The 14,148-nt window shown below is 35.1% G+C and overlaps 1 protein-coding gene across 1 annotated transcript in view; it reads right to left on the bottom strand.

Moving 5' to 3' along the window:
* Window positions 1-14,148, bottom strand: part of Calcr (calcitonin receptor) — a 116,582-nt gene that overhangs the window by 30,700 nt on the left and 71,734 nt on the right. Inside the window, exons 4-7 of the mRNA XM_046455214.2 lie at window positions 8,920-9,073; window positions 6,152-6,262; window positions 2,478-2,590; window positions 345-436 (exon numbers count right to left, since the gene is read on the bottom strand). Coding sequence (XP_046311170.1) covers window positions 345-436; window positions 2,478-2,590; window positions 6,152-6,262; window positions 8,920-9,073 — 470 coding nt within the window. The remainder of the gene's footprint in view (window positions 1-344; window positions 437-2,477; window positions 2,591-6,151; window positions 6,263-8,919; window positions 9,074-14,148) is intronic.

Below are 14,148 nucleotides of genomic sequence, written 5' to 3' on the forward strand. Positions count from 1 at the left end.
CAGGGATTGGAGAAAGTGGAGGAGCCTCTGCTCAGTATTTAATGTAACTGCATCCAGGGTAAATGGAATCTTTCCATATTACCACAGGGTCCTCCTGGGTTCACAGGCCTGTCTTATTTGGGGAAGGAGGCATATTGCCTTTGAAAATGATAATGAATCCATCTTGTTCTCCCAAAGTTAGAGTTTGAAAGCATTTGATATTTTGGCTACTTCATCACTACCAATGGTGCCTGTCTTTCATGATTTGCAGGAGACCTTCCCCCAGCCCCACTCTTACAGAATTTGCCACTTATTCCAGTAACTTCTAGAAGAACATAAAAAGCAGATGTTGTAAATATACTCACCTGAAGAACACAAAGATCCCCAGGGAAATCACCAAGGTGAAAATGGACAAAGAGTGACCCACGATAGCCAGGTAGTACAGAGAGTACGCGTTCTGGAACAGAGAGATGAACCAATGAGTTCAGGGAGGGTGCAAGAGTTTCTGTTTCTAGATACAAGTCAACATAGTTTTCCTTCTTTAACCATCTAAAAACATCAGAACAATACTTCTGCAAATAAAATATTTTTATGTTTATTCATATGATTTTATAGAAATCAACTGACCTATTTTCAAAGAAAGTTCCTTGAGGTGAATTAAATCTCATTCAAAAATATACTATTGAAGTAATATAAGTGCATGAAAATGATTACTCTGAAGCTGAGGAAGAGATCCTGGTAGGGTTTAACTTCTAGGGTCTTACAGACAGTGGGTATGTCTACCCTACAAAATGGCAGATTAATAATCTACAAATTCTCCTGACTCTTGGCACTAGGAATACACAAAGAAAAAAGAGAGTACGATGGCAGATTTTTCTGTACCTGTATTTAACCCAGGATTAAAGTACATACAATTTAATGTATATCAATTTAAAAAAATAAAATAAATTTGAAAAAAGAAGGGTATCTTTAGTATTTCGTTGGTTGAAGAATATGAAATCTTTTCCTTGATGGTCATTTGTTAATTCTGTTTTTCCATAATCATGGTTCATTTTTATTCTCTCCTAGTGTCATGTTGGTTCAAAAGAATATTAATGAGTTCTTTCATGAAATGCATAGTTTCTCTCTCTCTCTCTCTCTCCCTCCCCCCTCCCTCCCTCCCTCCCTCTCTCTCTCTCTCCCCCCTTCCTTCCTCCCTCTCTCTCTTACACACACACACACACACACACACACACACACAATTTTGACACTAGCTTTTGAAATTACTTAGTTTTATCCATTATAATTGAAGCAGACCTAGATCTATTGGAACTGGGGATTTTGTTTTTAATTGCTGTTTTTCTTAATAAGGAAAAATTTGTGTATAATTTTGTATTTGTATTTTAATCTCTTGAATTCTTGTTTGAAGTTCCTTCTGCAGTGTGTTCACCTTGGTATTAATGCAATATAATATAGATAAGAAGGATGATTTCTATGAAGTGTTATGAATTTTGGGAGTAAATGTGACATTTATGTATCTTGAGCATTTTGATTCTTGTCACTTGCCTTGTAAAGGGTCTGAGATTGAAACAGTAATTCTGCTAAAATGTTCTCAATGCATGCAGAGACTTTCATTTAGTTATGGGTATGATTACTGTCCTCAAATAATTATCACCTTTCAAGGCTCCAGGAATTTCAATACAGATTGACCTACTTCTCCTGAATTATATCTGTTGTTCCATTTGACCAGGCATTTACATTGATTGACATTTTTATTGCTGATACAATTATCCTAATGGCACTTCTTATCCTATCCTTACAGGTAATAATGATAAAATTGGAATAGTTGATTTATTGATTGGAGCTGATAAAAACTTTAGAGAACTTACTGGGAGGGACTGAGGAATATTTTTGAGAAAAAAATATTTGGCTCCTGTCTTTTCTCCCAGAAATTAATTTCCTGGCTATTTTTCTAAGAAGGCTTTGTATAACTATTATTATTATTATTATTATTAATTTATTTTTGGTAAAAGAGATTGAACCCAGGGGTATTTAACCACTGAACCACATCCCCAGGTCATACATATATATGGGAGGGGGCTCATTAGATTGTTTGGAGTCTTGCTAAAATTGCTTAGGGCCTTCCTAAGTTGTTGAGGCTGGCCTTGAACTGGCAATTCTCCTGCCTCAGCTTCCTGAGTCTCTGGGATTACAGGAGTGTGCCTAGTTTCTGGCATCAGAGGGGATCCCATCATCTGTTTCATGGATACTATCTGCTTTGTCACAAATGACCGGATTCCATATGTTCTTGGAGGTACCATTGAGATTAAACACTAAGAAAGGAATTGTCATTTTCTCTAATGCTACTTCATAGAAAGCCGAATTTATAGGTCACCACTGATTTCCTTCCATAAAAATCATTTGGCTTCTGAGTAGCAGGTATTTTAAAGTTATAAACCCATTTCCACATATAAATAATGGCATTCTCATCCAGTACTGAAATTTGAAACAGAACCCACCTGCAGCTTCTCAGGAGTGAAAGCGTTACACAGGGTATAGTTGGTCCAGGTTCGATTGTTGTGGGGATGTTTGAACCAAACCCCATTTTCATCACAGTATTTTGTGACCCTTTCTGTTAATGAAACATAACAATCAAAACATTAATACCTCAAAATCCCAAGGGAAAAAGAATAGTAAGTTAAAGCTTACAAGCTATTTCAAAGTGCTAATCATCTGTAGAACTTGAATGTGATCATCAGTCAGTAGAGTTCATATGGATCACGGGTTATATAAAGTATTTTAATATGTGTTGTCTCATTTTATCTTCAGCGGAGCCTTGGGAAGCAGAGGTTGCCATTTCCAATGTACTAACTGGAGGCAGATGGGGAGGGGTTACAGAATTTGAAAAGGTCATTAATCCAGGATTGATCCAAGATTTAAATCCAAGTCTGCTGGCCTCCAAAGTGCTACCCCCATACTCTAATTCATATTTTTTAGCAGACAAATTTCTGCTTATAAATGGGAAATATATGAGAACAGGGAGACCATATCTTTCTTCATTTGTTTGTAATATTTTTATAAGACTGACTATATGAAACTGTGGGTCAAATGGTCAAATGTTTACAATTTCATATGGTTAAATCCAACAGAAATCCCAAACTAAGGGGAGTTACAGCAAGAGGTCATTTTTCCACCTCTGAAAAAGATATTTTTTTTTATTTGTCTCTCTTCACTTTACAATGCATATTGGGATTCATAGCTTTCACCTTTACTATTTGCTTCTTTAAACCTCTTTAGGTACTAGTTAGTGAATTTGTAATTAGCACATTACAAATCTCCACCATTGTTATAAAAATGTATTCATGATTTTGCTAATGCTAATTGTTGATGGGTCATTCCAGGCGTACTTGGAATTTTTAAAAAGTGATTTTAATGGCAATATTTTACCTTTACTACATTGTTAGAAATTAGCTCTGTAGCAATGTTTGTTATGTAGCAAGCAGAGGGGAAACTACTGTGTTCAAAGGAGGGGTATTCTCCTGAAGAAGTCCATTCCACTCATGGATAGACCTCAAGACCAATTCTAAAGGAATGAGGGTTGAGCAGCCCCGTCCTAAACCACATGTTGACCTTGTTGGCACTGTTGATTGCTTGACTCCAAGTGCAGGGCCTTAAGTGCCTCTGTTGAATTTTGCTTTATTAGCATCTTCCTATACACTGTCATCTTTTTCTGAATTTCAATACTGTTCTTTCCTCTTTCACTATTTATTTGTCTTTCACGAGGCACTTTTTCCAAAATGAAATGACTGACATTTTATTAAATTTTTTGTACATCATTAATATGTATCTTTTAGAGCAATAATAAAATCCTAAATAATTTGTTTGTTGAATATAGACATTTTTACTAGGTAGCTTGTGAAAATGGATTTATCTCCCAACTGAGAGGGTTCCATCTAAAAACAAGGCTGAAAAGATGGATCTGTGCCTGGAAATCTCTATTTTGCTGATCAAAACCTTGCCTTTTAGTCAATATTTATAGTCACTTTGGCAGGAGCCTGCTGCCACTTTGGAACTGGTCTAGTAGCCTCAATTGCAGAATGGTGCTTTATGCCAATCAAATTACCTCTTATGTAGTTGTCAAATCAAGATTAATGAAGCATCATTTATTGGGAAGACTCAATAAAGAACCAAAGGATTATCATTAAGTAGCATTTACTTAGAGTTTGTAGGAATGTAGCTTTGAGTTAGGGCACTGGACAGAGCCCCTTCTTTTTTCACATCTCAACTCTTCCATCAAAATAGGAATTCCTAGAAGTGGCTGGCCGACACTGGTTTTAAAAGAAGCTCCCTGTAATTCTACTTCTATTACCCCTGCCTTGCTTAGGTGGAACTTTGTGGTTTCAGGAACAAATTAGATATTCCCTTGAAGGAAGATGCAAATAATGTCTTCCAAACCTTGTCCAGGGATGGACTCATTTCTCTGCTCTAATTGGGATTCTAGAGCCACTTAAATGTCCTCTGAACCAGTAAAGTGAACATTTTGCTTTCAGGAAAAGAGTCTCACCCTTTCAAAGGGACTTAACAGATTGCATCTGTAGCTGATCCCATCTAGTTTTAGCATCTGAGCCTCTTTTATAACTAACATTCTCATCCCCCTTCTAGGATCTTTGTTCCAGACTTATTTTAGAAGGACGTATTTCTTTCTAGTTTCTTGGGACAGGATTTTTCTGGCCTTTCAGCCACAGTGCCTGGAGCTGGGTGGCTGCCTTCTCCCACCCTCTGATGCCTCCCTGTTTTCTAGAAATATATCAGCCTCTTCTGAGGTCATACTCTGCCTCCCATGGGCACAGCTACCTGGGCACTTGGATGAGCCTCTCTGGCTCTGACCACCTTCTTACCTGGACTTTAATTGTCCCCCTGGTTTCCCATCTTGGCTCTACATTGAATTTCAGCAGAACTTTTCAAAACTCCTGATGTCCAGGCTGTACTTCTACTCCCAATATCTACTCCCATTAAATCAGAATCTCTGGGTGATACTTAGCATGGAGATCTTTTTCTATTTTATTTTTATTTTTTTTAATTTCCCAGCTTCTCAGTTAAGCAGAGAATCATTTACTTCCTACTATCATCTACCCAGTCCCAGTTTCTACTTCCATCCATCTGCTTAGTCTCTGGAGTGATGCTATCAATACTCTTCTACATTCTTCTGTATTGCTCCTGAGCACTAATTCTGGTACACACCTCCAACCTGCTTATGAATACCTGACAATTCAGAAACATGTGACTTCAGCCCTTCAATTTTGCAATATACTTGGAAACTTCTCCCTTGGAATCTTCTCCTCCTAGACCTTCTCCCTGCTTGAGCATCATCCCAGCTTGATTCCTAACCATGCAGGGTGACAAGATTGAAGCCTCAAAAGTTCTGGAAGTATTTTCAATCTGCATGAGTTGATATGAAGACTGAGAAATAACAGTTCTCAACTGATTTTCTAAACTGTTGTGCCTAATTATATAGAGAGGGTTAGGTAAAGGAGATATTTTGAAAATAATGTTGATATTTTTATACTCATTGAATATTTTGGTATTTAACGAAGAGCATTCATATGTAACTTTTACAACTAAAGTGAATTCAGTGGCACTCATTTACTTAACATATCTGTCAGTTGTCATTGTTGGTCCCAAGTTCAGAGTTGGGTTTCCGTTTAATCAATTATTGCACTATCAGTCTTACTTATTGAGCATATTTCAATAATCTGAGGTTGGAACAGAAATTTGATGTCTAGAGCTATTAGACTTTTAGTTAAACATTTTCAAGGTTATTTAGAATTTCCATTGTGTACATCATACCATCCCAGTGTATGCAAACTCTACATCAAGATTTTGCATAAATTACTGAATGTGACAATTGAAAAAAAAATTTTAAAACCCACATTTAGATAAAACTTTTATAAAGTTTTTGAGAAAATTTTATAAACCAGAATGTAATACCAATATACCTTAATAGCCAGCAATATGATTTAAAAAATAAACACAACTTGCAGTATTTGTACAGCCTGAATAATATTTTAATTAAGGAAACTCTTTAAAATGTAATAAAACTTGGAATATGACTAAATAGATATATTTTATATGTGATTAAAATTTTTGATCTATGTAAACTCCAAAAGCTTCATAACAAAAATATATATTTTACCTGTGGGGTCAAAATCCGGAAAGTAATTGGGGCAGTACTGGGAGGTCAACATTCCAGCCGGAGTGTCATCCCAGCACATCCAGCCATCCCAGGTGCGGTTGCAGTATGGACCTGGGCATTTAGAAAGAAATTAATATTTATTAATTTATTAAATAAAATTAAGATGAAAAGAGAAGAGTGGTCTCAGGGCAATCCTACATGTAGCTGATCCCACTGCTGTGGTCATGATGACCCACATTTCAAATGAATCAGTCACTGTCATGAAAATAAAGTTTCAAATCGCTTAGAATATCTGTGTCTAAATTATTTCACTGGCTGAAAGGCAGGGTTCTAGTCCTACTTTGTAAGAGTTTCCACAACTGAACTTATCAAAAAAAAAAGTGAATGCAAAGACTGCATTTAACTCTGCTCTCCATTTATCTAATGGTAAGTGAGATAAATCTAAGACATAGGTTGGTTGTTAAATCAAATGGTTTTGAGATGTATTAATAAGTTATTCACCTCCTAAAATGTTATTCTCTAAAATATCCAACCAGGAAAGTGGATTTAGGTTTGCAGGCCTTGCAATTCTTGTGCGGTAGGCTGTTTTTCTACCACTATCAACATAAGGATTTGAAGAACAACTCAGTAAGACACCATTACTTGAAAAAAATTCATGACACCAATTAATTTTTAAAAATTTGAAATAAATTTCGATGAATAAATTTTGTAAAGCTTATCAGCATATTGCATTTAATAAATCTTCTCTTTAAATAGTACATTTATTTATTTATAAACATTGAATTCTAGGAATTGACAAGAGATACTGAATTTTATGCATAGTAGTCTGGTTCTCACAACCCAATGTCTTATTTGGGGGGCTGGACTTAAATTAGAAGAGAAACATACAATTGAAAGTTATTAAAAATCCTTAGTAGAATTTTTCTATGCATAGATAATTAAGCATATCTTATTCTGGAATCCACTGGATATGGAAATGTTAAAAACAGTGACAGCAGCAGCAACAACTAAATAAAGATATTCACTTTACGTATTATTAATGGAATTTACATTTTTGTAGAGTTTACTCTATTTGTTCCTTAAAATAAATACGTGTATTATGCATTTAACCTTACCTTCAGAATCTGTCCTTTAAAAAACTTTTAGAAATACTAGGAGGAACTCTTGTGAAAGTATTTGCAAGTTCATACCTGGGTAAAGCTTTGCTTGTAAACATCAATATGGCTTTAGAACATAAAGATCTTACTATTAACCTTCAAAGGGTTACCTTGGGTAGTGATATTCTTAATCCAAGGGTGTTGGAATTGTTCAAAATTCCTGTTGGATTTGCACTTACAGCCAGTTAGTGAATCACATTTTAAAAGTCTTATTATCTTAGAATTACACTTTGTTACTAACTGAAATAATGCTCAGTTTGATCACTTTATGTATTCATCTACATTGGCTCCAAGTGGTTTCTTACAGGAAAATGTGCCTCTATAAAGGTATTCAAAAGAATGAGTCTCAGGCTTTGAAGGCAGTTCTCAAAACAATTTTTTAAAAAAAACATACAATGATCATAGAACAAAAATTCAACCTCCCAAGGTGACTAAGACTAAAGTGAAACAGATTGCAGTCAGTTGGTCTCTGAAAATAACAGGGTTTTGGGGTGTGTGTGTGTGTGTGTTTGTATGTGTGTTTTGTCTCATTTCTTTCAAAGAAATGATTTTGCCTTTGGATAGAGTTGCATCTAATGCCCTTTCAATTCTTGATAAACACTGAAACTACCACAGACAAAATAACATATACTTGTCTTTAATTGACTTGGATTTTATTTTTCTGTTTAAAGGAAATGCTAAAAATAGGAACCATGAACTTTAACCATTTGGAAAGAAACCATGTGTAGCAGTAGAGTATATTTAACCATTTCCCCCCTTGACAAGTAGGGTTGTCTTAGAATGCATAAGGTTGTACAAGGTCTTGTTGGATTTTTTCAAATGTTTTAGGAGGCATGGGAAAGAATTTAAATGGGTGTTCTAATGCTTGAACAACCTCTCTTTTATTTTCTTCTGGGTCTTCTACAGCAAATTGAATATGCTGAGTCCTGAAAATGTTTCAGCAGTCACATAGAACATTCTAGAGAAGGTGATAGAGAAACCATGTTTGCTGAGAAGATGTGGTTTTTCTAATTCTCCTGGGAACTTGGGGTAGAAAGGGAGAAGAAAGAGCATGGATTGCCAACCAATTGACAGGGAAAAAACCCTATGCCTAATTAAGCCAAATAAGAGAGTTCCTTTTAAAAAATATTGTTTTAGTTGTAGTTGGACACAATATTTTATTTATTTTTATGTGGTGCTGAGGATCAAACCCAGGGCCTTGCACTTGCATGTGAGGCAAGTGCTCCACCACTGAGCTACAACCCCAGCCCAAGTAGAGTGTTTGACAGGCTCCACCTCAGGCAAATTCTCTGCCCACCACCTTCCTTCCACTTCCTGTTCTTGTCATTTCCCTCCTCCCCCCCCCCCTTACTTAATCCTGTATTGTCCTGCTTGCCAGGAGTGAATCCAGAGTTAATGTAGTGATTTCATCCTGCAGGCAGATGCTAACCAAAAAGAAGCCAGATGAAGTTGAGAAGCGATAGGCATATCTCACGTGAAACATATAAAGATACCACAGTGTGGAAACTCCTGGTGTATTAAATTTAAATTATCTACCACATCTCCACCCATGGAAAGAAACAAGTCTTTAATGATATTTCAAACATATGTTCACATATATCTTCTCTTTACCTTCTCCTTCGTATGGTGGCATATTCTGCATGCGGTCATAGCATTTGTACTGGGCATCCATCATCCTCTGGCGGCCTATGATATACAGGTATGGCTCAGTCATAGTTGTCGGATCAGTGAGATTGGAATAGGCAGGAAGAATTGGAGTTGGGTGCTGTATTAAAAGAAAAATCAGTTACTTGTAGAGAGAAGAGATGCGTGGACACACAAATGAGATAACCAAAGAGTCTGAAAACACCTTACTATTCCTTCCAAAAGCAACACTTATTCCTGATCTCCTCCAGGTAGAATATTTTTGCTTTATAACTAAAAAGTGTATTTACATTTCCTACACAAATTCTAACTACAAATTCTATATTTGTACCAGTATCTATTCATTGTTGAAAATGGACAGCACCCACACACACGCACACATCTCTCTAGCATCTAGGATTGTTTTAATTCTCTTATCATGGTAAAGTTTAGAAGTAAACAAAGTACATAACATGATTTCAGAAAATTGCCCAAAATAAATCAACTTTGCTTTCTTTGGAATTCTTAAGAATCATGGATCATGTTATTTAAAACTAGACAGTAAAATAAGATGCTTCATTTATTGGACATTTTTTTCAGATGAATTTTTGGTTGTGCTTAGGTTGTGAATGCTGCCAGAAATCTGCCATGTATTCCATAGAACAAAGTTATCCCTTTGATAACTGACTTTAATCTCTTTAAATTGGTTTCATTAGCACATGACCTACACAGGACTATTCAATTTTTTTTGATGAAAATCAATTTAATTTTTAAATATTTATATTTGCATACTTGCATTTTCAATACAGGTTGACATGAGTTTTTGTTCAGTTCTGGTTAATCTCCATCACCATCACAGCTCTCTGGTTATCAAAGTTGATGTGTTTGTATGAAAAGATCATAGTGTGTCATATCACCCCAACTTGTGTTTATATGAAGTTCAATTTCTTTTGTGACAATGACTGATATTCTTCGTGGTGCTTGAATCTGATTTTTTTAAAAAAATATTTACACCCTGCATATCTATATTTTGTTTTGTTTTTAGAAAACCTAGAAACTTTAGTCTATACTGACTTTCCTTTTCCTGAAGTTCAGAATATTGCTTTCTATCACATACAATATAGCACATGTTTATTTGACCTTATTCTGTCTAAATTATTCCTAGGTTGAAGTTTTCCCATGTGTATTAATGGCAAAAATAGTCTACTGTTCTCTCCTGTATTCCCTAGTCTCTAAAATGAAACCTGTTGCCATTAAGTTGACCTGTGCACCCAGGTTACTCTTGTGAAGCCTCACTCTTTTCCAGTGGGTGTCATCCTGTATCTTCTGTGTGAGCTCATCACTACATGCTAAGCTGTGTGGTACAAAATACAATTGAAATTCTGAACAGGGAGAGACTATGGGGCAAATTAGGGGTGGTCACAGATACATGGCAGAATCTGAACTTGACCTTGAGATATGTAGTGTCTGTTTAGGCAGAGAAAAAAATAGAAGGGCTTAAATATGAAGGGAAGGGAATGTGCAAGAATCCAGAGGCAGGAAACAGCACATGTGAAACACTGGAATAGAGCCACACTCCCTGAAGGGGAACTCATTTAACTTTAAGTAAGAAATGGGATTAAGGAGTCTGATGGTACCAAAAAAAAAAAAAAAAAAAAAGAAAGAAAGAACTATCTTGTACTGTCATTTTGAGCAGATTAGCAACCTCTCCAGGTCTAAGTTGCATTTGTAGTAATATTTAACTTCTATGGGTATGGTGAGAATAAACAAGAAAACAAATACAAAATATTTGTATTTGATGGAGATGATGGTGATGGAGATTAACCTGGTACTTGAAAAGCTTAATACTTTTTAGATAATATTATCAAAAACATGATGTAAAATAAAATATATTTTGTAGGTTTTTGATCAGTGAAGGCTGTAAAAGGAGAATTTTAGTGTAATCCACATGGCAGGCATCACTGTCCACAGATTAGAACTGGGAGGGGAACTGGGAAGCTAAAGGCCTGGACTGAGTCCATTGATAGATGGAGAATACAACTCTCAGCATCTCCCGAAATAATAAAGATGTGTGAGTCTAAGTGATGGAAAGTGGCCACAGTCAAAGAGCCTGAATGTTTAGCCTACTATGTAAATGAACAAATGGTAGTTCCTGAGAAAGGAAGGGATCCGAAAAGGAAAACCTTGGTAGAGGGAGGGAGGGAAGAAGGTAAATCCTATTTTGGAACTGGTTTGTAGATGCCCTCTGGTACTCAGAAGTTGCTTGCAAAGAGAAGAGGATGAACACTTATTACTGTTATAGCTGCTAAGTGGACATTCACTGTGAATTAAGTTGACACTACTCTTTAAATAGGCTACTTCTATTTTTAATGTCTCTTGAATTTATGACAGAAGAGAAATTAATGAACCCACAACATTTTTACATATGTGCAAACCCTTTACTCATGTAGTCGAACCTAATTCTGTTGACCTATGACTTTTCTCACTGGCTTTCAGGTTAACTTGTCAGAAAACACCCACTGAACTTGGTAAGTCAAACATTGAAGATACAGTGCTGAATAAAACAAATGTGGATCCTGCTCTCATGGAGCTTACAATTTAGCAAACAAAGACCAGCACTACAAAATATCGTAACAGAAATTGTGAATATAAAATAATCACCAGTCATAAAACTTTGAAATATTCCATTATGAATTAGAATATGATTTGTGAAACTTTAAAAAAGAGTACACTGAAAATATTCCATGTTATGAGTTCTTTTTGTATTTAATTATCTTACATTTCTGAGTGTTGTGTGTATGTGTTTTAAAAATTCAACTAAATATGATGGAACCATCAAAGAAAGGAAGCATCAGGGTGTCCTTACAATAGAGATATTAATGGCATGTGCATTTATTTTAGATACTTCTTTTGTGCCTCAATTCTTAAATTCTTCAGTTAATATGAAAATTCTCATTTGATATATTATTAAGTTCTGGACTAACTTCTCAGCTTTTTCAAATAAAATTAGAATATGGATCATCAAATATATATGTGTATATGTACGTACATAAACATATATAAACATACATACATATATATCTTGTCCTATATATTATATATTTTAGACATTAGGAACTATTTTCCTTAAGGTTGGCTTTCTTTCCAGAAGTAACATTCTGAATTCTGTCTTTAAATGGCTGACAACCAATTAAAATATGTTCCAGTACTAGCTGCAAATTCACTGAAGCCATGGGAAATTGTCTGTACAAAGATATTAAGTGAAACACTCAATACTTATATTTTCAATTACATCTTTATTTGATTTAATTCATTTTAACATCAGTAACAATGGCCATATGAACATCTGAATAAGAGTAGGTGTAGATCATGTCGATGACAGTAGTTTCAATCTTATCATTCTTGCAATATTGAAACAAACTCCAGTGAACTTGGTTTGGAGCCTGGTTCAGTAGAGATTGTTTCAACACTGAAGGAATGAAAATCAGAATCTTTGTTGTTAGATGAGCCATAGCAATCTCAGTCTGCTTCTGGGCTGGTCCATGTTTGAGCCATGAAGATGGAATGTTCCCAATGGTAGCTGAATGTCTTTATGAGTTCCTAAAAATAACATAAAAATTGTGGCATTCTATTTATGGATAGATAGATGAATAGATAAATAAAGAGACAGATGGATAGATATATAAGTGGATGGATATATGGATGAACAGATGAATAGATGGATGGTTAGATGAAGGGATATATAAATAAGTGGATAGCTAGAGAGTTAGATGGATAGATAAATGGATAGATAGGTAGATGATGAATAGATGGATAGATGGATGGGTAGATGAATAGGTAGATGATGAATAGATGGATATATGGATGGGTAGATGGATATGTAGATGATGGTGGATAGATAAATGAATTGATAGATTGATAGATAAATATATGAATGGATAGGTAGATGAATGGATAGATGGATGGGTAGATAGATGAATTGATAGATGGCTAGATGGATGGTAGATAGATGAATGTATATAAAGATAAATAAATATATGGATGGATAGGTAGATGGATGAATAGATGATGGATGGATAAATATATGGATGGATAGATGATGAATAGATAAAAAGATATAGATGCACAATTATGTATGTGATTATAAAAAGTTGATTTTCTTTCCAGCATTATCTTTTCAATTACAACATATATGTGTATATATATCCATAAAGTAACAAATTTTATAAAATTCTTTAAAAATATTAAGTTTTTTCTGATAACTTCATACAAATAAAAATTGTTAGTGAGGTAGTATTATTTTTAGCAGTAAAGAGTCAAAATAATACCAGTTGTAATTAGAATGATCACGTAATGTGAAAGCTAAAAAAATATTCTACTTATCACAACTGTTATGTATGTTATGTGTTTGAGAGATTTAAATAAATATATGATTCTATGCCTAAATGAAGATAGAAATGCTACCTTAAGAAATTGCTTGTTTGAGAACAGACTAATGTTCAAATTTTGCCTGTAAACAATCTCACATGATTCTTAAACAAACTAACAATCTCCCTCTTAACTGTTGTCCCCCGTGGCAGTTTAGCTGCTGGATATTTGATGTCACTTCTAAAGGTTCAAGTAAATGACGCCACACATCCAACAGCCAAGCTGCCACCAGCAATCAGCAGCTGACCCTCATTGGTTCTTTTGGTGAATAAATACTTGAAGTGCCTCCCACACTCCAGACCCCATTCTGGGTTCTGGAAATTTAACAGTGAACAAGACTGACAAGGTCCCTGCCCTCATGGAGCTTACATTCTAGGTTTCATTCACACTAATCACAGAGGGGAAAGTAATCTGCTTTGAAATGGCCACACGTGGAGGCAATTCTTACTTATATATCAGACATCAGTCTGTTTGGGGTTAAAGGTAGTTTCTAGGAGTACATAGACAGAATAGTTATAGTGCTATTTAGTCTGGAACTTTGAAAAATGTGCCATCTCTGCAATGGCTCAAGCCCAAGCTATAGTGCTGAAGGGAAAGTTTCCTATTGATTGACATGGGCAGAACTGCTCTAAAAAGCACATGTGGTAATAAATTTTTTAATGTTTAAGGAGATGGAAATGTTAAGTATGCTGATTTGACCATTAAGTACTGTAAACATGTATTGAATTATCATGTGACCTCATACATTTATACAATGCAAATAATATTTAGTAATAAAAAGAACTTGAA

Source organism: Marmota monax, unplaced genomic scaffold, assembly GCF_021218885.2.
Source record: "Marmota monax isolate L192 unplaced genomic scaffold, Marmota_monax_Labrador192_F-V1.1 WCK01_AAM20220418_F8-fsc00264, whole genome shotgun sequence".
NCBI lineage: Eukaryota > Metazoa > Chordata > Mammalia > Rodentia > Sciuridae > Marmota > Marmota monax.